Source organism: Echinops telfairi, unplaced genomic scaffold, assembly GCF_000313985.2.
Source record: "Echinops telfairi isolate 266 unplaced genomic scaffold, ASM31398v2 ScPeMD7_9;HRSCAF=40, whole genome shotgun sequence".
In the NCBI taxonomy this organism is placed as follows: domain Eukaryota; kingdom Metazoa; phylum Chordata; class Mammalia; order Afrosoricida; family Tenrecidae; genus Echinops; species Echinops telfairi.
In genome coordinates, this window is record NW_022103906.1 from 97841564 (window position 1) to 97865768 (window position 24205).

Here is a 24205-nt window from a genome sequence, read left to right on the forward strand (position 1 = left end):
TGCACCTTACCCAGCCGTGGTATTTCAAATGCCTCACGTGCATGTCAGAGCTGGACAATAAGGAAGGAGTAACAAAAGTGGATGCATTTGGATGATGGTGTTTGTGAAGAGGGCGGAATCTACATGTACTGCCAGGAGTGCACATGAACCTGTCTTGGAAGAGTGAGGAGCCATGGGCACAGTGGGAGCCTGTTGGGCTGCTCACCACAAAGGCAGCAGTTTCAGAGCACAGCCGCTCCACAGGGGAAGGAAGATGCTTTCTAATTCCGTACATAGTTACGCGTCTCAGAAACCCTGTCCTATAGGGTTAGCATGGGTCACAATTGACTCCATGGCTGTGAAGGTGATCTCTTTTTTTGGAAAAAGTACATCAGGGATGCTCCTTGGAAGCACTGATGGAGAGACTGGTCTCATGTACATTGAACATGTGATCAGAAGGGACTAGCATTATTGGTGAAGGGCATTAGGCTTGGTAAAGTTGAAGGTCAGCGACAAAGAGGAAGATCCTCAGTGACATGAATGACACAATGACTATGTAACAATGGGCTCAGATACAGCGGGGCTGGGAGGATGTCACAGGACCATTCTCTCCTACCCATTCTCCATCCGTCCACCAGCTACCACCTCTCTCAGCCACTCAGAGACCACTCACCTTTACTTTCTGTCTGCATCGCTAGCTCTCCCTCTATCTTGTTTCACTTACTAATATACACTCGTGCTACTATAATTCCCACATTAAAAACAAAGCACACAAAAACTTTCCTTTGCCTCAAGCTAGCATATGCTTTCTTTCCTTTTCGTACATCTTGCCTCCTAAGAGTTTTTCTCCCATTTCCAACCCAGCTTGTGGCCCCACTGCTCCACTGAGGAGCGTGTAGACGTCTGTGGCCTGAACTCCCAGCAGCATGTATCATGACAGCTAACAGATCGGATTATCAATGTGCTTTTCTCAGTAGTGGAATCCCTCAGCCCCAAATAAAATGTTCTATAGCATATTTGCAAATCAATTAAAAGCAATCTGCTAAAAATATAGCTTTTGATAGATCAAGGGGTGGAGTGCCCAGATTGAGTTCAAGCTTCAAATGCCAAGTAAATAGGTATTCTAAGCAAAAGGGATAACATTTTTTAAAAAGCATGACCTATGAAGAAAAAACTCTGATTTTAAATAGTCAATGAAGGAAACTCCTTAAGTTTCTATCTAGAAAAGTAAGTATAACCTTGTTTCCACAACAAATAAAATGGCAAAATTAATTCCTCTGTCTAGACCAGTGGCCGTGCCGCATATCGCCAGGTACCCAACTTGGTCGTGAATAATATCTCACCAGAAACACTTTTTCAACACCACCCCCTCCTTTCCTCCGGCTCTCAAACTAACTTGTGGTTTGGGTGAAAGGTTTCAGAGAAATTATTTTCCACTCCACGATTTATAACATTGTATTCGTGACATTAGTTGTGGTCCCGAATATAACAGCACTCTTTGCCCTTCGTCCTGCATTCCTCGTTTCCACTCACCCGCTGTCCTGGCCCTTCTTGTCGTCTGACAGCTCTGCTTTGGGGCCAAGCCTGCACTACGGGTCTGACACAGCTGATGGTTCTGAGGACACGATCACTCATTAAGCCCCCTCTTCAGACCTGTGACTTACCGTAGCTTTCCTTCTACTGGTATAAATTGGGTTTTTACAATATGCCTGCTTGCTCTTCTGAAGGTAGCGCTTCCAAAATTTATGTAAGACTTCATTCTAAGGAGGGAAATGAGTGATGACTCACATTAGGATAACATATATACTAGCACATCTCACCAAGAATCACTTGTACTTGACATAGTGTCTCCATTTAAGTTTGTTCTAACCTGCTTGAAGAAAATTGTCATCCCACTATCAGGTATACAATAAACACTTAGTAAATCCTTTTCAACCTCAGGTTTTAGAAAAGGAAGAGACAGTAAAGGTCACTTCACTGAACCTCTTCCTCTTAGAAGTAAATTGAGGATCCGAGAAAGAAACCAATTTATACATAATTATATCTCTAGCTAAGTCACCACGGTGACTTAGTTGGTTATGCATTGGGCTGCTAACCACAAGGTCAGCAGTTTAAAACCACCAACCACTCTGTAGAATAGTGAGACTTTCTACTCCCGTAAAGAGTTACAGACCAAGAAGCCCACAGGGGCAGATCTATCCTGTCGAAGAGCCTCACTGTGAGTTGGAATTGACTCAACAGGAATGAGTTTGACCTATTTTGAGTTTGACACTTCCAGATAAAATAAAAGTTACTATCAGGGTTATAGTCCCAAGAGAAAATCAAACAAAATAAACCCACTTTTCCATTTACAGGTAGTTCCCAACTTACAATGTATTGGAGTCATGATAGTCTAGTGGGTTTTCTTATGTTGTTATTTGTTTGTGCACATCTTATCTTCAGTAATGTGTACTACATACAATGTTACAGCACATAATTAGCTAAAGTATCATTTTCGCATGCTCAATAACAGATGTGGACTGTTGTCACAGATTGAATTATGTCCCCCAAAATGTATGTTATAAATCCCAACCTCTAAGCCTACGGTTAGAATTTCATTTGGGAATGGGCTCTTTGTTGCCGTGAGGCAGGATGAGTGTAGGGTACCCTGAGGCAATCTCTTTTGAGCTATAAGGGGTTTAATAGATGAGCAGAGAGCTAGATGGAGGAAGATACAGGCCACAATACAGGACTATTCCCCGGGAACAGAAGCTCAGAGACCAGCACAGATGCCAGAGACAGAGAAAGCTTCCTCTAGCCTAGCAGGGTCCGCAAACTACGGCCCGGGCCACCTGCGGTCCCCCAAGGACATTTATCCAGGCTGTTGGAGGGGTTTGCCCCATTTTGTTTTTCACTTCAAAATAAGATAGGTGCAGTGTGCATAGGCATTTTTCATAGTTTTTTTTAAACTATAGTCCGGCCCTCCAACGGGTCTGAGGGACAGTGATCTGGCCCCTTACTTAAAAAGTTCGAGGACCCTGCTCTAGAGTTCACACCCTGAATTCAGGCTTCTATTCTTTACATCATGAGGAAATAAATGTTTTCCAAAGACACTGTGGTCTTTCTGTAAGAGTGGTACTAGATGACTATGATAGAATGGTCCTGGGATTACGACTCTATAGATCCCTACATCGTGGAGCAGTCTTGGAATTAGGTAATGGATAGAAGCTGGAAGTTGGTTTTTTTTAAGATCATTTTATTTGGGGCTCGTACAACTCTTATCACAATCCATACATGCATCCCTTGTGTCAAGCACATTTGTACATTTGTTGCCATCATCCTCAAAACATGTGCTTTCTACTTGAGCCCTTGGCAGCAGGTCCTCATTTTTTCACCTCCCTCCCCGCCCCCATGAATCCTTGATCATTTAAAAGTTATTATTTTGTCATGCCTTACACTGTCCAATGTCTCCCTTCACCCACTTTTCTGTTGTCCATCCCCCAGGGAGGGGGTTATATGTAGATCATAGTAATCGGTTCCCCCTTTCTACCCCACCTTCCTTCCACCCTCCTGGTATCACCACTCTCACTCCTGGGGGTTCATCTGTCCTGGATTCCCTGTTTCCAGTTACCATCTGTACCAGTGTACATCCTCTGGAATAGCCGGATTTGTAAGGTAGAATTGGGATCATGATGGGGGGGGGGGCAGGAAGTAAGAACTAGAGGAAAGTTCTATGTTTCATTGTTGCTACACTGCACCCTGACTAGCTCATCTCCTCCCCACAACCCTTCTATAAGGGGGTGTCCAGATGCCTATAGATCCGCACTGTCCCTCATTTACAATGACATGATTTTCTGTTCTTTCATGCCAGATAACTGATCCCATTGACACCTCGTGATCACACAGGCTGGTGTGCTTCTTCCATGTGGGCTTTGTTGCTTTTCAGCTAGATGGCCACTTGTTTATCTTAAAGTCTTTAAAACCCCAGATGCTATATCTTTTGATAGCCGGGCACCATCAGCTTCCTTCACATTTGCTTATGCACCCGCTTTGTCTTCAGCAATCATGCCGGGAAGGTGAGTATCATGGAATGCCAATTCAATAGAACAAAGTGTTCTTGCATTGAGGGAGTACTTGAGTAGAGGCCCAATGTCCATCTGCTACCTCAATATTAACCCTATAAATATATGCACATAGATCTATTTCCCCATCCTCAAATATGAATATATTTACATATGTACATGCCTGAATTTAGACCTCTATAAGTGCCCATTGCCTATTTCCTTCCTCTATTTCCTTTGACTTTCCTCGTCCCACTATCATGCCCAGCCTTCATTTGGGTTTCAGTAATTCTTCTTGCATTCATTGCCCTTGATCAAGCCCTACCAGGCCTCCTACACCCTCCTCACCACTGATTTTGGATCACTTGTTGTTCCCTTGTACCTGGGTGGTTTGTTAACACCACCACCTTTCCCCCACATCCCCCTCTCCCATGCCCCCCTGGAACGGTTATCCGTTGTTTTCTCCTCCGGATTGTTTAGCCCGCCTATCTTATCTAGATAGATATGCAGAGATAATATACACAAAAACAAGGCAGAGCAAAAACAAAACAACAACAACAAAATGACCAAAAAAGAAAAGCCTGCAAATAGTTCAAGGTCTATTTAACCTTTAGTAATGTTTTCTGGTGGAGCCTGATGGGGTGCCACGCCCTGGCCCCAAAGTCTATTTTTGGTACTCTCTTGGGACTTTTTTGCTCTGTTCCCCTTGCTGTTCTGTTGCATGCCCTTAGTGTTTTGCCTCGGTGTGGTGGGATCAGATGGGGCACAATTCCCACTCTGTCTCACCAGTGTTGTCCCCATAAAACTATGGGTCAGTGAGGGATGCCGTGTCTCATGGTGGGGCTGGCCATGTGGTCCTCTCTGTGCACTGGCTGCTCTGAGCAGGAACATCATCCTCAGGACTTGGTGGGCCAGGATGTGCTTCACCCTTTCTCCCTCCCCCTTCCTTTGCTCCTGTGTGCTCTGATCAGACATGTCCTCTCCCTGAGCTGTGGCTTCAGTGCTGTCCTCTGAAGTGAATTCTTCTCGGGGGAGGTGGGGCTGTCCACGTAGTTGGGATTGGGGCCGGCCCCTCAGACCTCTCCACTGGTAGAAGCTGTAAGAGGTTTACGGTGCCTAATAGTAAATGTTCTGGAAGGTCGTTGAATTAGGAAGACTGGAGAAGAAACGATGCATTTGAAATAGGGTGCTGGTGAAGAATATTGAAAGTACTGTGAACTGCCAAAAGGACAAACCAAGCTGTCTCAGAAGAAGAACGGCTAGAGTGCTCCTTCGAGATAAACGAGACTTGACCTTACACACTTGGGACGTGTTGTCAGGAGGGACCAGTCCCTAGAGAAGGACTTCAACCTTGGTAAAGTGAAGGGGCAGTGGAAAAGAGGAAGGCCCGCAAACGTGATGGGAAAGGGTGCACTAGAACTGGTTGTGATAATCTACATATAAAACTCATTTAAAAACTGACCTAACTATGGAAGTGTACTATATATGAATTTTGTATCAATAAAGTTATTGAAAAACATTAGAAGAGGAAGGCCCTCAACAAGATGAACTCACACAGAGGCTGCAGCCAGGGGCTCAGGTGCTGGAATGATCGTGAGGACGGTGCAGGACCAGGCAATGTTTTGTTCTGTTGTGTGCACTGGGTGGCTATGGGTCGGAATGAATTTGAAGGCACCTAACAGCAATAACCACATAGTAATGGTAAAAATGCTCAGCTGATAACCAAAGATTCAGTAATTCAAACCTACTACCCACTCCATGTGAGAAAGATACGGTAATTTACTCTATAAGTACTTATGGTCCTGCCACTCTACGTCAAAATCAACGGAAAGGCAGTGCGCAATAGGAAACGCCTAGACAACCGTGAGGATGTGCTTCCTTCTGTTGCACAGAGGGCCACTCTGAGTCCAAACCCACTGGACGGCACCTCACAACAACGGCTGCCTCAAAGAGACTGTTGGGGGAATTACTAATGGCCATGGCTGAGCAGGAAGTGAAGGGGGTTAAGGCACAAAGCTTCCATCATCTTCGAAAACACGTAGGGTGCCAGGAGCAAAATGTTGCCAGAAATGTGAACATTAATATGCGTCTGGTGAGACTTTCTGAACATATGACTGAGCAGTGGAGGAAGGGGGATGCTTTTGATGCAATAGTTGAATTATGTTCAGATGCTGGGTGGGTGGTAGAACTTGTGATGAACAGAATATCTGGTGGGGAAATTCCTAAGCATCATGTTAAAGGACCACATGGTTTCTCCTTGCCACTTGCATAGCAAAGTGTGAAAATAAAGAAATGAACTGTGCAAAATGAAACAGAACTTAAAAAGATTTGGAAAATGCTTGTAGGTAAAATAAGGATAGGTTAGGTGTGTCAGAATGCTCACCAAGCATGTGGAGACACCATCTTTACTTAGAGAGACAAGCTGGGACCGACGGCTCTAACCAACTACCACAGTAGAAAATCCATCAGTTTAGAATGAAGGGACAAGGGAGGAATGAAGGAAAGAATATTAGCTCTTGAAATTCTGTAGCAGGACCCAGGCCTGCAGAGCTAGCTTCGTGTGCTGTTTTCCAAGAAAAGCCAAGGCCCAGCCCTGGAGCAGCTGGCAGAGCAGCAGGGCTGTTGGAAGGACACAGGAACCAGAGCTGCCTTGCTCCTCCAGGGTGGACCCTCAGCCTGTGGGGTCTCTGCGGACAGGATCAGTCTTCTGGATCTCAAAGGGTGGGGGGAAGAGCCTTACAGGCTTCAAATAATTGCACCTGACCAAGTTAGGTGTCTGGGGCTGCCATTACAGTGTGCCAGGGGGTGGGGGCTGCTGCCCAAAACTGAGGGGCCAGGGCTGTCATGCCCAATGGGTAAACCAATCAGGGAAGAGGCACGGCTGCCATTCAGACAGACTAGTAGAATGGGGCTGCCCATAGCCGAGGAAGCAGAGCTGCCAACCCAGCAGGCCTGGAAGGAGAAGCTGAAGCCCAGAGCCCAGCAGCCTCCACCCAGAGTCTAGAGGGCAGGGCAATACCCAGACTGTCTCAAAGAACAGAGGATTCTATTCAAGCCTTGAGAGCTAATGTAATTTGTTGTCCTGGATTTAGACTTGGGTAGTGCCTGTTAGCCCTTCCTTCTCTCCAGTTTCTGCATTTGTAATGGAAACGTCTGCCTTGTGCCTTGTGTTAATCTGAGTACTTCAGAGAAACAAATCCATAGAAACTCATGTTTTATGTAAAGAGAGAGTTTTATGTAATGGTTAAGTGTGCATCAAGAAAATATCCCAACCCAGTGCTGCCCAAGCCCACAGTCCAACATTAACCCATTAACCCATGTCCAACACCAGTCCTCCTCCATCTCACAAAACAGACACAAAGATGCTGACTGCAGGAGGAAAGCCGAGTCAGTGAATGTGTTAGCATCTCAGCGCTGGCAGGGGTCTCCACACGGGTGCTCCAGAACCCAGGGTTGCATCTCAGTAGGTCCATGTGGCTTCTCCTTGGGGATGTCTTGCAGGAAGTCAGCCTTGCAAGCTGAAGCAGAGAACTGCTAAGGCAGCTGCACTCTAGTGCAACCATCACAAAGAGACCCAAGAACTCAAAAGGCGAGGCTCATGGAGCCATTTATCCCTCTGCCCTTAAATTATTCCCACATGTGTTTATCGGCCAGGTTGGCACAATAAACTAACTAACTCATGCCTTTTCCACCATTGTATTCTGAAAACAGAGAACTTGTATTCCAGATTCCACAGCTTCACAGATGAAGATGAATTTTGCCCCAGAATGAAATACACCCCAAACATTTGATTTAGACGATTCGGAAGGGCTGTTTTGGAGCTAAGACTTTTGGAACGTGATGAGGTAACCGTGCTTTGCATGTGCCAAGGACATGGATTTTGGGACCCAAAGGGTGGATGCTTCAGACTGGATGACATCCCCCCAAATATGTGTTTTAAATCCTAATCTCTATGCTTACAGTTATAATCCCATTTGGGAATGTGTTGTCGTCTCATTACGATAATGAGACAGGATTAGTGTAGGGTGTATCTTGAGTCAAGCTCTTTGGAGAGATTCAAAGATATTAAACAAATAAACAGAGAAAGAGAAGAGAGGTGGGGGAAGACACAGGGACACTGCCTAGAGGCAGAGCCTCGGAGACAAAGCCCTTCCTCCAGAGATGACAGAGAAAGCCGCTCTACAGCCCCACTCGCATTCAGATTCTAACCTCGAACCACTGAGAAAATAAATGTGTCTGTTAAAGCCACTTACTGTGGAGTTATAACAGCACTTGATAACAAAGACAAATGTGCCTGACTACTCAACATACTGTCATATGGCAGGTTATTAAAACTGAAAAAGAAAAAGGAGTACTGGTGGTACCTGACTTACAGAAGAACCAATTTACAACAAACTTGTCAAAATGGAATCCCAGTAGGTAGGGGCCCTACCTGTGTCATTACTATGTCCCTGACAGCAAGACTGCAGGATAGCCATGCTTCTCGTTTTGCTGCTGAGGAAATTCAGGCCAAGATGATCCCAATCGTAATAAGCAGAAAAGCCATGGAAAGGATCTGACCCAGGGCTGGGCTCTCATGTCAGTCCGTGCCACACAACATTTATGCTCACGAGTTCATTCCAAATAGACTTTCCAGGGTCCTTGATGAAGTGAATGGAGCCCATCTGCAGTGTACTGTAGTACAGTAGGTATATGGAACGGTTTATAAAATGTATACATAGGATGACTATGAGGAGGGACTGGGTTCACACACCCTCAGAGGACCCGCAGCGTACCTTTTGTCTGTATACCACTGCCTGGTTCTTTGACATACATGTAAACCCCACTTCCCAGCTAAACAGGATCTCCTAGCATTTCATTCTCAACGATGTGCAATAAACAGTGCACAATAACTACTTGTTGCTAAATAACTGGCTTCTTAAAGACTTTCTGAAATGATTTCAACTAGAGGAAGGAATATAAAATTCAAACAATGGCGTGGGCACTACATGATTCCAGAGAGCTAACACCTGTGTTAACAAGCCCTTCACGCAACTCTGACGAGCACTCAAGTTTGACAACCCTGCGCTTTCTACGTTTTTCCTCAAAACACGTTCTATGAGCTCGAGTCCTGAAACGTGAGATGCACACAGAAACCCACAGGATCTGTTCTCAGTACGCACACAGCTCCCCTTAGGGGTTAAAAAGCTACCAACACAGAGAAAGCACCAATAGTCTTCTAACGTTTTTATTTAAATCAATGTTACCTGAATATCTGAAGACTAACAGGCCTTTTATTTTCTTTAGCATATATTGCTTTATTTACATCCTGCAGATCATACTTTGGGAATTGGTAGACTGGCAAAAGTATGAAAACAAAACCTCAGTAAATGATTCTTTCACTAGCTCAAGCATTATTATTGATAACACTAATCTCATTTTTGTTCAAACAACAACATTTCGAGTTAACATTAGATACAAATGGCTTTACCTTTAACTCTGGGCCCACTCCAAGGGCCTTCAAGGCTTCCGCTTGCTGACAGAGTATGTACTGAAAACCTTCACACACATACCAATCCCAGCCTTTCTCTAAAGGACAGAGAACATAATTTAGACGTTACTCCACAAGTTAGTCAGCTATAATGTTGCTATATAACTCTAATTTGTGACTTTTACAATATAACTTGAAGTTTTCCATATCTCTGAATAAGATTGCATTCTTATGTTCTCTTTTTTCCAATATGGAAAAGTTGTAACACATATATTAAAACTAAGCACCATCTAAAAATAGTTGGTCACATTTTAAATGTTATTACACATGCTTTTTCCAAAATGACCACGTAAAAGCCAGAAAAATGTTTTTAAAAAAAGAAATATACTTTTAAAACATATAATTTACTGAATCAATGTCTGAAAGAATCCTAAGTTAAGTCCTCATCCATTGCGTCTACCACTCTTCTATCTGAACTCACAAGAGGAATAATGAATGTGTGAACAAAATCCAAAATGTGATGGTACGGGAGTCCAGGAAAGGACAATCCCTCTCTCTCACTGCCATGGCGTCAACAACAACTCACAAGGACCCTGCAGCACAGGGTAGAACTGCCCAGTGAGTTTGAGCGCGCAATTGTGTATGAGAGTACAAAGGCTCTTCTTTCTCCCGAGGAGCGGCTGGTGGTTTCAAACTGCAGACCTTACAGATTGCAGACCGATGCTTAACCACTGCGCCACCAGGGGTCCTTAGAAAGGACTGTTTAAAGAAAATAAACTATCTGACGGCACTCTGCTCTTCTAGAAATGACTCTAAATTATGGAAGAAACAGTGAGCGAGGGAAACAATACTTATTGATCTCTGCCTAGATGGCAGGTGTGTAGAAGATATTTAAACATAGGTTATTTTCTTCGATCCTCAAAACAATCCTAAGGGACGGTAGAGAAATAAGTCACCACAACAGACAGAGCCACATGTGAACTACTAGTTAAGTAAAAATTTCAATCTGTTACAACCCCTCACTGTTTACCCCTCATTGCCAGACAAGTACCATAACGCTTTGGAAACTATGGTATCATCCCTTCTGACACTGAACTTCTGAAGTCTGTTAACTCCGACTTCCAGATCTCCTTTCCCTGCAGAGTACCTGAGCACTCCTCCCTCTTCCTCACCCAACGTCTCGAGACCTCCTGGCCCCGCTATCGAGCCCAGCTCCTAGACAGGGTCTCTGACCAGGTACCAACAGGGTGACCCAGGGAGCAGCTCTACTCTGTCCCTTAGAGCGCTGCGTGGAAACCGTGGCAGCGGGTGGGTGGGTATGTAAGAGGAGCCTCAAGACGTCTGCGGAGAGGGTACTGAAACATCGCGGCATTTTCCCACTTCCTTTAGGAAGGTTTGTGTGTTTGTGTGTGTGCTGCCTCCGGTTAGAAGAATGCAGTGTTATCATTCGCCTCGTTTCACACTTGAGATTCAGTTGTAGGCCATGCCACAGAACCAGCATCCGGGAAGACTTGACCTCAGATTCTTCTCAAGAATTACTAATTATATGTACTCGCTGGATTCATGGAATGGATTAGCTTTCAAAGCACACCCATACTGAGGCTATTTTAAAAGAAAACAATTTTCCCTATTATACAAAGGTGTGTCCCAAGTTCATGTGAGAAAAAGATTTCTGAAAAGCTGAGTAGCATGTTTAGCTTGCCTAACCTGACAATTCTATAGCTGAATCATTTCAGAAAGTATCGTTCTTTAAAAGCATAGAAAGCCAAATTTGTTACAAATAACAAACCGCAGAAGAACTTACACAGACAGAGAGAGAAGAACACAGGCTCTGCTGGCTCTCACCTCTTAGCATAATAGCTGCCCCTGACACTGCAACTGACCGACAGAAAGCAGGAGAAAAAGGCCATTCCAGCCTGCACCTTACCGCCAGCAGCAACTGCCTTTAATTCCATCCTGGATTACCTGCTAACAATCTGTCGTTTGCTTGACAGTCTACTTAAAAGTCCATCCCATGTCCCCCGATTGTGAAGGCAAAACAGAGTTAAAGAAGTGCCAAAATGTGATTGACTGCTAAGCACAGAAGGAAAAAGAACAGACCAAGTTTTCTTTTTCTTTTAAGTCCCCGATTGATGGCCTGTATCTTGGTATTAGGAATAGCCCCCGTGTTTATAACTTCTCTAGTTCTCTGCAAGAAACAGAAACAGACTATTAAGAAGACAGCTTTCAGTCACAGGACAATTATTGTATTAGACAAGGTACATTTACGTATTTTCTAAATTTAGAGGTCTGGAATAAAATTTATCTTCTCATTATAAAAAAAGGAAACACATGTCTCTAACAATAGGACTGCTGGAATGTCATCTGTCCAGCCACACAAACCATATTTGACGCAATCTGGGTGTGCTGGTTTGAACTCACTGAGAACATAAGGCGTATCAGTTAATGCCAATGACGACGAGCAAACTCATAGGGCAGGCAAGACACAAACTCGCTGCCATCGAGTCAATTCTGACTCACAGAGACCCACAGGATGGAGCAGAACTGCTCACAGTGGGTTTCTAAGACTGTAAATCTTTAGGGAGCAGAAAGCCTCTTCTTTCTCCCAGGGAGCTGGTAGTGGTTTCAAACTGCTGACCTTATGGTTAGCAGCACAACCACTATGCTAACACAGCTCCTTAACTCAACGTAATTTCAAAAACTCATCCTAATTTGCAGTTCTCTTAAGCTATGTGTAAGCACTTGATTAATTACAATCATGGAATTTTAACATTAAATGTGAGTAAAAAATACATCAATTCTTTGGAAATTATGCTACCTATTAGGCTGAAACTTCACTTTTAAAACATATGCAAATTCATAAATTATACCTATTACTTACTTCTGTAACATTGTGGCAAGAAGTACAATAATATTTGCCTTCATCGGTAAGCCCCCACGAGACAGCAGCACACTGAGTACATCGCTCTTTGAACTCTCTCTAGAGGACAAAAGGTCATTATCTCTCAATCCACACGTAGTACATGGTACCTAACTCCCAACAATCTAGACCATCCCTGTCATTTCACTCTAAGTAAAAATGGAAAACAGAGAGGTGATTTGCCAATAAGGACGACAGCAGTTTCGTCTCTTCAACAGTGTAACAGAAATTTGTCTAAAGTTGGCAGTGAGGGTAACACCAAGGGTGATAGTGGTAACACTGGAAACAAAACGTAAATAAAACTGGAAAACGCCGTCAGAAGACAAATTTTAGTGGAGAAAAGACAAAAAGTAGGAAGAACCTATCACCCACTACAAAGCCACTCGATTTTAATTTAGGTAATTCATTCAGCAATATAGTGAGTATCAAGTGTATACCAACATTTTACTCCTGGGCAAAACAGATATGGCCCTACTCAGAGTATTGAGGGTAAAAAGTCCCAAACTCACGGTCAGCGAGTCGTTTCTCACTCACGCTGAGCCGGGGGCAAGAAGAGCTGTCCCTGTGGGTTCCTGAGGCTGGCCCTTCTAGGAAGTGGGAAACCTCGTCTAAATTCCTCAGAGCAGTTGATTTCGAACTGCTGGCCTGGCTGTTAGCAGCCCCAAGCATAACCCAGGATGCCACCAGGGTACTGAGGAATGGTGAGTTAGTATAATAAGTTTTTACTCTAGCAATTACAGAACGGACAGTTGATGAGGACAGCGCATGGTCGATACGTTTAGCGCCACACTGTTTCTATACAAGCCTAGACAGGGGCTTCCAAAAGGTCATGGGAAAATTCTTGTCTTTTTGTCAATTCCCTTTTCCCACGAACCTTTCGTTGTAGTCCCCTGGAAGGCCTAATTCTCTGATGGACACTGAATAGCTTACTCCCAATGTCTTTGGTGCCTGAAATCGTATCACCTTGTATCTCGGTGGCAGCAGTTTTTGTTGATTTTTTTACATTCGTGTTTATTTATTTTAACTTTCTGAGCCAGCAGAGCTCTTGCTGCGCCTGGGGCGCCCGGAACCCAGTGGCTGAGGCCACTCCTTTAAAGGGTGGCACGCTTTTGGCGTCATTTGAATGAAGAAAAGAAAGCTGAATGTGCTTTCGCATCTAATAGCACTTCCCGGGACCTGGTCCTGGCACGTGTCGGTCCCTTGGGATGTCCCCACACAAGACGTGGCCACCACCGCCCGGGACGGGGGCAAGTGCCCAGAGGGCGCGCCGGGACTAAGCCGGTGCATGCTGGGAGCAGCCCCTCCCCGCACCCGAGGGAACCGGCAGGTGGTCTCGCCCAGCAAGGACGAGCCGCGCGGCCAGCCGGCCGGCCCACACACCCGCATCCGCAGGCGCCCTGCTCTCCATCCACCACGACCTCACCAAGGCCAACCCCCCAGGCCCGGTCAAACGCTCCCGCCCGGGCCGCCCCCCGGCCCCGACCGGTCCCTCTCCCCGGCCGCATCTCCTCAACCGGCCCTCTTCCCGGGACCTCGCTCCCGGCCCGTCCGCACCCTCCCACCCTGCTCTTCAGCCCCACTCCTGCCCCGGTGCCTTCTTACCGCCTCCTCCAAGTCCATAGCTGGGCCGCCGCCGAGCCCGCTACCGCCGCCGAGTCCGTTACCTAGGCAGCGGCCGTGACTTCCGGGAGCAGCGGAAGGAGCCCTCCGGCCGGAAACGGAACCTCAGCCTTTGGGTTCCGGGCGCCCCAGGCGCAGCGAGAGCTCTGCTGGCTCAGAAAGTTAAAATAAATAAACAAGGATGTAAAAAAATCAACAAAAACTGCTGCCACCGAGTCAATTCTGACTCCTAGTAATCCTAGATCAGTCGATACCTTATCCATGTAATCAAGGGCCTGCTTTCCCGCTCAATCTCTCTTTTTTAAACTAAACATGATGTTCTTCTGCCAGGATATTCAACGTTCTTGGCCAACATCACAACTCACAGGCTTCGTTTTCATTGGTCTCGCTTACTCCGGCCGGCTTTTGCACGTATACGAGGCGATTGGAAAGACCGGGGGCGTCTCAGACTTCAAGTTGACGTCTTCGACTAGAGGTCTTTCGCCCAGTGAACTGTGCCACTTGATTTCTTGACTGCGGCTTCTATGGGTGTTGAGTGTGGATCCAAGTAAAATGAAATCTTTGATAGCTGCCAGCGCTGATGAATTGAAGACCAGCAAGAAGACAACCGGGTCTGGTTAAAGAGACAAATACATTCAAAGGTAGCAAGTCAAGCTGGTGGCTGCAGAGGCACCTGAATCCAAGGTGGGCAGGTCAGATGGCAGGCACTTGATGGTGGTGGTCAGCAGGTAGCATGGCTGGCTGTTTGTTTTCTCGAGCCCAGAGAACAAGCAAGGTGTAGGATCCAGATCCAGCAAAAAGCAAGCCAGCTTCTCTATACTGCCAACTTAGACTGACAGCAGGCCATCCCCTTGGGAAGATCTCATCCTGGGACATTACTGAGTCTTAACTGCCAAACCACTGAGATTCCTGGACTGGCCAAGTGGACACAAACCTTAACTATGACAATGTCTGTTCTCAAGAGTGCTTACTAACACGATGCAGAAATTATCAAATAACTTCATCGATATTAACATGTAAGTAAAATTGTACAGATGACCCCTTACCTAATCTTGGTAATGAATCAACTCAGAATAAATTGGGTGTTGAATGAATTCACTCTGTTCTGACAGCCTTTCATTACGAGGTCCGCTTTTTCATCCAGGGTGCTGGGGAAGGCACATTCTCAAACATGGACTCAGACCACTTGGGTTCCTTGACTTTCTTTTTATTTTATTATTATTTTTTAATCATTTTATTAGAGGCTCATACAACTCTTATCACAATCCATACATACATCAATTGTGTAAAGCACATCTGTACATTCATTGCCCTCATCATTCTCAAAACATTTGCTTTCCACTTAAGCCCTGGCATCAGCTCCTCATTTTTGTCCCTCCCTCCCCGCTTCCCCTCCCTCATGAACCCTTGATAATTTATAAATTATTATTTTGGCATATCTTTCACTGTCCGACGTCTCCCTTCACCCTCTTTTCTGTTGTTCATCCCCCAGGGAGGAGGTTATATGTAGATCCTTGTAATCGGTTCCCCCTTCCCAACCCACCCTCCTCCACCCTCCTGTTGACTTACTTTCTCTGCCCTCACCAGCACAGGAGAGGCCGTCAGGGTTGGAAAGACTGACACAGGTTGTTGAACCAGAGAGGACGTGGTGAGTCTGAACACTTAGACTTTGCTGGTGGAAATTGCAGGATTGCACACTCACCATGCAAAACAGTGTGGCATTTTTGTAAACAAATGCAACCTTAAATGCCATATTCCTCTGCAATCTCTCTCCTAGGTGTATACCCCAAAGAAATAAAGAACAAAGGATGAACAGTTCTGTGCACACCCCTGTTTATCATAGTGCTTTCTATAACAGAAAAAAGATGGAGACATCCAAACACCTTGCCAGTGGAGGAATGGATAAGTAAATTCTGGTGCAAACACACAATGGAATATGATGCATCTGTCAAAAGCAATCATGAAACGGTCGAGCACCTCATGACATGGATGAATTTGGAAGACATTATGCTCAGCAGAGTTAATTAATCTCATAAAGATAAATGCTTCATTACATTACAATTATAAAGGGGGAATAGAAAAAATCATTTTCACAATAAAAGAGGAGACATTGAAAGCTGTGGTGAAATGAGATGGGGGTGAGGAGAGAGAGGGAAAGGGGGGAATAGGGAGGGGACAAAAAGAAGAAGGGGCCATGTGCATGGGAGTGTACCAGGACATTCTCACCATTCAGACGAGCTGGGTTACGCAGCTGTGTCTTGTATGTTTGTCCTGTGTGTGCTACACACCTCAAATGTTGTTGTCAGGTGCCATCAAGTTGGTTCTGACCCATAGCGACCCTCTACACAGCAGAACACAACACTGCTTATGCCCGTGACACCTCACAACGGTTCCTAGACTTGAACTGATTGTTGCAGCCATCGAGTGGGTACATCCCCTTGGGGCCCGTCCACAAATTAAAGGGAGGAAAACAGAGAGAAAAGTCACAGGTCTAAAGACCTTCTCATTTCCTTACCATCATCTCTCAGTGCTTACGAAAGGAAGAATAGTGAAGCCGAGTTCAAGGCTCTGTGGCACCTGGAAGAGTTTCAAGGAAACCAGACAACTTACGGCCTTTGGCAAATCCACTGCCTAAGACTTCTTTAAAGTTAAAAAGCAAAGAAGTAACTTGGAGGAAGCGTGTGTGCCTCACACAAAGCAGTGCCTTTTCCGTGGCCTCAGGTGCCAAAGCAGGCGGTGAATAAGGACAACTGGGAACACGTGGTGCCTTCGGGCTCTGGGACTGGCAAAGGTATGGAACGAATATGGATTGCTGGGAGAAGAAAAAGAACTGTCTGAGAAGAAGCACAGCCAGAAGGCTCCTCGGAAGCAAGGATGGTGAACCGCTGTCTCCTGTATTCAGGCTGTGATCAGGAGGGACCACTTCCTGCGGAAGGATATTGAACTTAGCAGAGTCAGGGAAAATGAAGGAGACGCTCGATGAGGAAGATGGGCCCAGTGTCTGCAACGGGGGCTCAAGCATAGCTCCCCTTGTGAGGATGGAGCGGTCGGGGCAGTGCTTCGTTCTCCTGAGGGTAAGGTTGCTGTGAGTGAGGACTGACTAGATGGCCCCCAACAGCCCCAGGGACCACAGTAATCATCCAGGAACCATCTGTGTGGACCAAAGACGGTCATCTCTATCACCATCTCATTACAAAGTCCACTACGCGTCTGTGAGTGTGTCAGATGAGCTGGGGTGGCTTGGCTGTTGCTGGGACACCGGGAGCAGTATCACTGGGATTTCAAACACCAGCAGGGTCACTCAGAGGGAACAGGTTTCAGGGGAGTTTCTAGACTGGGCACAGACTGTGAAGAAGGAATCGGCTGTCCACTTTGGAAGAAGTCACTGCTGAAAACCTTATGTGTAGGGTGGACACACTGTCAGATATTGAAGCCCTCACGAGTGGAAGCAGAGCATTCTCAGAACGAGTTCTGGAGGACGGACCTCGTGGATCCGAAGGCAATCAAAGTATAACTGAGGGGGAGCTGCCTTCTCAAAGTCCAGTCAACCCTGGTGATCTGGATGGAGTACAGGGGGTGGGGCGGGTGGAGCCTTCTGGATCCTCAGTTGCAGGTGGGGCACAACTCAAGGCGAAAAGAAACAGCTTTACAAACCCAGTAATAATCAGAGCTTGGCATGTGCCAAGTAAGAATACGGGAAACTTGGAAGTCTTCAAAAAATGACATGGAACACACAAAAATCAAGATCCTAGGCATTAGTGGCTGCTTTGAATCAGAAAATCATATGGTTTCGTATCCAAGAATGACACAGTCTAGAAGGATAACATTGTATTCATCTTCCAAAAGGACACTTCGAGGTCTGTCTTGAAGTACAATTCTGCCTGTGATAGGATTATATCTATCTTCCTTCAAGGAAGTCCAATCAATATAAGTACTACTCAAAGGTACGCACCAATCACAAAAGCTAGTGATGAAGAAATTGAGAATTGTACAATGACTTCAGGCTGAAATTGATCAAACATGCAATCAAGATGCACTGATAATTATTGTTGATTGGAATGAAAACGCTGGAAACTAAGAGGAAGGAAAGGCAGTTGGAAAATATGGTCTTGGTGAAAGAGACAAAGCTGGAGAGAGCATGACAGAATTTTCTAAGACCAATGACGTGTTCATAGCAAATGCCTTTTTCTCAACAACACAAATAGTGACTATACACATTGACTTCTCCAGATGCAGTACACAGAAATCAAATCGACTACATTCAGGGAAGAGATGATGGAGAAGCTCGATATCAGTTCAGGATAAAACTGAAGAAAGTTCAAAATAAGTCCACAAGGGACAAAATACAACTGTGAGTCTATCCCACCTGAATTTCCAGACCATCTCGAGAACAAATTTGATGCCCTGAACACTGTAATTGAAGGCTTGATGAACTGTGGGAAGACATCAAGAACATCATTCATGAAGAAAGCAAAGAAGTCACTAAAAGATAGGAAAGGAAAAAGATCTAAATGAATGTCAGAAGAGACTCTGAAACTTGCTCTTACTTGTAGAATAATAGTGTGTTAGTTCAGTTGACTAGAGAAACTAATCAGGGAGACTCAAATGTGTATAAGAAAGAGCTTTATGTACAAGAGCAAGTTTACATTAAGAAAACATCCCAGCCCAGTCCAGTCCAAGCTCATAAGTCCAATATTAGCCCATATATTCAGTACTAGTCTATAAATTCCTCTTCAAACTCATGCAACACATGCACTAATGCCAAATGCAGAAAGATGACAGGCCAGTGGGTGAAAAGTCTTGTGGATCCAGTGGCGGTAGAGGCATCTCAGCACTGACAGAGGTCTCTGTGTGGTTCCTCCAGCTCAGGGCACTAATGTAATTCCATGTGTCTTGTCAGCTGCAATGTCTCCCAGGGAGTGAGCAGAGAGAGAGAGAGAGAGACAGAGAGTGTCTCCCACCTCCAGAGAGGAATACGGGAGTTCCCAGAATCCTCAGGAGGCCATGCCCATTGGCTATGACCTGATTGACAGGCTAGACTCCACCCCTTCACTCTTTATCCTCTCAAATTGACAACAGATCATGTAACTACCACAACTAGCAAAGGCAAATGGAAGAAATGATGATATCTAAGAGCTGAACAGAAATTTTCAAAGGGCAGTTCGAGAAGACAAAGCCAAATATTATACTATCATGTGCAACGACCTAGAGTTAGACGATCAAAAAAAGGAAGGACATGCTCAGCATATCTTAGATTGCAAGAGCTTAAGAAAAAATGCAAACCTTGAGTTGCACTATCGAAAGATTCGATGGCCAAGATATTGAGAAACACAGGAAGCATCACAAGAAGATGGAAAGAATACACAGCGTCACTGTCCCCAAAAGAACTGGTTGACATCCCATTTCAGGAGTACCAGGTGAGCAAGAACCAATGATGCTGAACGAAGAAGTGCAAGCTGCGCTGAAAACAGTAGCCAAACACAAGTCTCCAGGAATTAATGGAATACCAATTGACAAGTTTCAACAAGCTGATGAAGCGCTGAAAGTGCTCACTAGACTACACCAGGAAATTTAATAGACAGCTGCTTGGCCAACTGACTGGAAGAGATCCATACTTTTACCCATTTCAAAGAAAGGGGGCTCAACATAATGCTCAAACTATAGAACACAATATCATTGATATCACATACAAGGGGGTACTCCACCCCCCCAAAAAAACTTGGAAAAGGCTCTGCTGGGCGGAGCTTTCATAGTATGCATTTTTCCCACTAGGCGAGCATCCAGCAACTCGTTCTGAGTTAGTGCACCCAGTAGTGTTGCCTAGAAACTTCTCTGGTCACAGTGAATTTTTTCTAAAAGTAGTTTTACTCCAATCTCATTTTTTGGTGATGGCCGATTGTGTTAGACAGGGTTCTCTAGAGAGATAAAACCAAATTGCTGATAATTCAATATATTTATTTATAAAGATAATTAGCTATATAACAAGGAATGAACTGTTAAATCATATTCAGATAAATATATAATACAAGAAAGAAAGTTAAATTATAAAGCACTACAAATGGCTCAATTCAACTCACTCCCGTGAGAGACTTGTGAGAGACTAGCAGGCCTTCTAGTCCAGTCTGCTGCCAGATCTTCCTCTATTTATAGAGAGAGCTAGGCTATGTCAGCACAGCAGCCAATCAGAAGGCAGGTCACCAACTGCCAGCCAGGTCACCAACTGCCAGTCCCCAGCTCCAGCGATGTCTTAAAGGGACCTCAACTTACAGTGACACAGTCCACAGGCTATGCGTCCCACAGGTAGTGTAGCCACTAAATTGAGGCACAGGACAAGCAAGGCAGCCACACACTGGTCCGATGATCAAAGAGTGAGAGACAAGAAAGGCGAGACTCACCAAGGCATTTATCTCTCTGCCCTTCAGTTAATCCCACTTGTGTTTATCGGCCAGGCTGGCACAATAAACTATCTCACCAATTTAAGAGGACAGCATGTGACTGTAAAATTTTGTTCCTGCTCAGGAAAAATACCACAGAAACTGTTGTGATGTTGAATACAGTTTACAAGGACAGAGCTATGGGAAATACTCAAGTGTAGGAGTGGTTTTCTTTTTTCAAAAGAGGTGAACTGTCCATTGATGACGAATCAACCTCCCCAACAGAAGAAAACATTGACTCATAGTGCATTTGGAGTGCATTCCACCAGGTCAGGCTGTTAATCAAGTTTTCTATTTAGAGGTTCTGAAAATATTATATAACAATGTGTGACAAAAAAGCAGAAGAGAGACTGGTTTTGCCACCACAACTATGCACCTGCTCATGCAGCCATCTCAGTGTGCCAGTTTTTGGTAAAAAAACAGCATGCCTCACTTGTCCCACACACCTTACTCACCTGACCTTACTCCATGTGACTTCTTTTTGTTTCTGTGAATGAGGAGGGACATAAAAGGGCAGCAATTTGACGATGTAGAAGAGGTGAAGAAACAAAACAAGGGAGGTGCTATCAGCCATCCAAAGAGATGAATTCGAAACATGCATCCAAGAATGGAATCCCAGATTGGACAAATGTATTAAGTGTGGAGGAGAGTACTTTGAAGGTGATAAGGTTGTTTGGTTAAAATTTTTTTTTAAATACATAGCTTTGAAAAAAACTCTGTGGTGTTTTTTTTGGGGGGGGAGGAGGGAGGCTACAGCCTTCTACAAGTAAAATTTTGCTGAAGATCCTCCAACGACGTTGCAGCAGTGCATTGACAGGGAGCTGCCAGAAGGACAGGCTGGATTCAGACGAGCTCATGGAACATGACGTCAGTGCTGCTGTCAGATGGATCTTGGCACAAAGCAGAGAATACCAGAAAGATGTTTACTTGCATTTTATTGACTATGCCAAGGCATTCAACTGTGTGAATAATAATGAACTATGGATAACCTTGAAAGGAAAGGGAATTCCAGAATACGTCATTGTGCTCCTGTGGAACCTGTACCTGGATCAAGAGGCAGTTATGTAAACAGAACAAGGGGATACTGCATATTTATAATCAGGAAAGGTGTGTGACAGGATTGTAGCCTCTCCCCACACTTATTCAATCTGTATACTGAGCAAATAATCAGAGAAGCTGGATTATCTGAAGAAGAATGCGACATCAGGAATGGAGCAGGTTTATTAAAAACCTGTGATATGCAGATGACAGAACTTTGCTTGTTGAAAGTGAGAGGACTTGAAGCACTTGCTAATGAAGTTCAGAGATTGCAGCCTTAGTGTGGATTGTAACTCAATGTAAAGATCAAAATCCTCACAACTGGACCAATAGGTCACATCATGATAAATAAAGAAAAGATTGATGTTGTCAAGGATTTTGTCATGTTTGGATCCACAATCAATGCTCATGGAAGCAGCGGTTAAGAAATCCAAAGACGAGTTGCACTAGGCAAATATGCAGCCCAAGACCTCTTCAGAATGTTGAGAAGCAAGGACATTACTCTCAGGGCTAAGATTCGCCTGAGCCAAGCCGTGGTATGTTCGATTGCATCATGTGCATGTGAAAGTTGGACACCGAGTAAGGAAGATTGAAGAAGTGATGCATCTGAATGGTGAGGCTGGAGAAGAAAATTCAAAGTATACGGACTGCTAAAAGGACAAACACACCTGCCTTGGAAGAAGTACGGACAGAGTGTTCCTAAGAGACAAGGGTGTGGAGGCTTTATCTTCTGTTCTTTGGGCATGTTGTCAGTAGAGACGAGTCCCTGGCGGGGGACGTCATGGTACAGTAGAGGGACCGCGAAGGACAGGAAGGTCCTGAGGAGACAGACTGACCGGTGGCTCAGCAGTGGGCTCAACTGCAGGACAATTGTGAGGCTGCTTCAGGACCGGCAGTGTTCACTCCTGTTGTGCATAGGGTGGTACCTAACAACCACAACAACAAACACCACAGATTGAGGTCATGCCTCCACTACATTCCAGGTGTCCTGTTTTCGTAAAACGAACGCCGTCCTACAGCAGTTTTTGCACCTCTTCCTTTACCTTCTTGCTGCCACCTCCTGCCAGTGAAGGGTGTAGGGAATGGCTGTTACCAGAGGCGCTGTGCCTTCTTCAGCCCCAGCTCCTGTACCGCTGGGTCAAAGCACCTGCTTCCTTATGGGTTTCCCTCACTGTTTCACCACCAAATATTGTTTTGGTTTTGTGTGTGTGCATGCTGAAGGTTTTTCTTTTTTTAGATAGTTTTATTGGCACATAATTTACATAGTAGACAATTAAATCATGCAATCGTTCAATCATATCAAGGAGAATCGTACAATGATTACCATCTCAGTCTTAGAACATTTCCCACCTCTCTCCCCACGGACAAATCGCCTCCACAAGGAGTTGTGCAATCACAGTTCAGTTCCAGCACTCCCTCCCCACTCCTGAGATCCCCCATCAACCCTGCATCAGCCACCATCACTCTGCACCCACTCCTCCTGTGGGTCACACACCCGGAAACCCAACAGAAACAATACAAAACAAAACTGAAAGAAGGTGGTAAGGATACGATAATAGCAGAAAGACCAAAGTATAAGCAATGAGTAGGAAAGAAAACACCATCATCAACATTCCAAAAGCCAGGAAAGAAATTTCTGTCATGGACCAAGTAAGAGACACTTGCACCCAGAACCAACTCAGGCCAGATCCACAGGGAGCTCACCTGACCAGGTAACGAGTTGACTGAGCATGTTCAAGATGACCCTGGTTTCTGCCTGATAGCCAGGCTGTTCGAGACGCCTGCCTGTGGCTAGAGCGGATCTGCCAGCGGTCCGTCTGACCAGATGCTCTGCAGATGGGCTTTGGGCTCTCCCTGTCCTCCCCAGCCTTCTACAAATTAGGTGTTCATAATTTCAGCTCTGGTACTTTTCACTTCATCATATTTGAATTTTTTGACATCTTTGGATCACACGAGCTGGTGTGCTTCTTCCATGTGTACTTAGTTGACTCCTTGCTTAGATGGCTGCTTGTTTGAATACAAGTCTTTAAAACCCCAGACACTATTCTGATTGATAGCCAGCACCATCTACTTTCTTCACCAAATACTGTCTTTATAAAAGAATAAGCTTACATAGAGAATGTATGTTCCCTGGTGCAGCCTCCTGGTGCAAGTCTTGGTGCCCTTTTGAAATCATTCTTCCCCCACCTTATTTCGGTGTGTTATTATTATCTAGAAAATACCATGCACAGAAGAAACACAGCAGAAGCATCTACATTTATCCACGTGTATAGCAAACATTGTAGCATGTGTACTTTTCCTAATATTTGCTTTATCTAAGTTTTCAGCCACATTTTTAAAATCTTCCAACCAACGGCTAGCTATTATTTCAACCTTAGGTATCATAGTGGAGGAGCCCTGGTGGCAGTGTGGCTACTCACCAAGCTGTCATCCCAAGGTCAGCTGTTCAAAACCATCAGCCACTCAGTGGGAGAATGAGGAAGCTTTCCACTGTGGTAAAGAGTTGTGGTCTCAATAGCAGAGTGATGGGAAACATAAATACGGAAGATAACTTTGAACCAGTTGCCTGTTGAATGGATTCTGGCTCAAGGTGACCCCTGTGTGCCACAGCAGAGGTGGGCTCCAGGGGGCTTCCAAGGGCTGCTTTTGTAGAAGTACATGACAACCGAGGTTTTTCTTCCAAGGCACTTCCTTGTGCACTTTG

At 45.0% G+C, this 24205-nt stretch overlaps 1 protein-coding gene across 1 annotated transcript in view; it reads right to left on the reverse strand.

Annotated features, from left to right (window-relative positions):
* TAF1B (TATA-box binding protein associated factor, RNA polymerase I subunit B) overlaps positions 1-14062 on the reverse strand; it is a 74550-nt gene extending 60488 nt beyond the window's left edge. The window contains exons 1-5 of the mRNA XM_004696378.2: positions 14012-14062; positions 12371-12469; positions 11590-11677; positions 9490-9587; positions 1644-1739 (exon numbers count right to left, since the gene is read on the reverse strand). Of these exons, the coding sequence (XP_004696435.2) occupies positions 1644-1739; positions 9490-9587; positions 11590-11677; positions 12371-12469; positions 14012-14029 (399 nt within the window). The 5' untranslated portion in view covers positions 14030-14062. The remainder of the gene's footprint in view (positions 1-1643; positions 1740-9489; positions 9588-11589; positions 11678-12370; positions 12470-14011) is intronic.
* Between the last annotated feature and the right edge of the window lie 10143 nt (positions 14063-24205).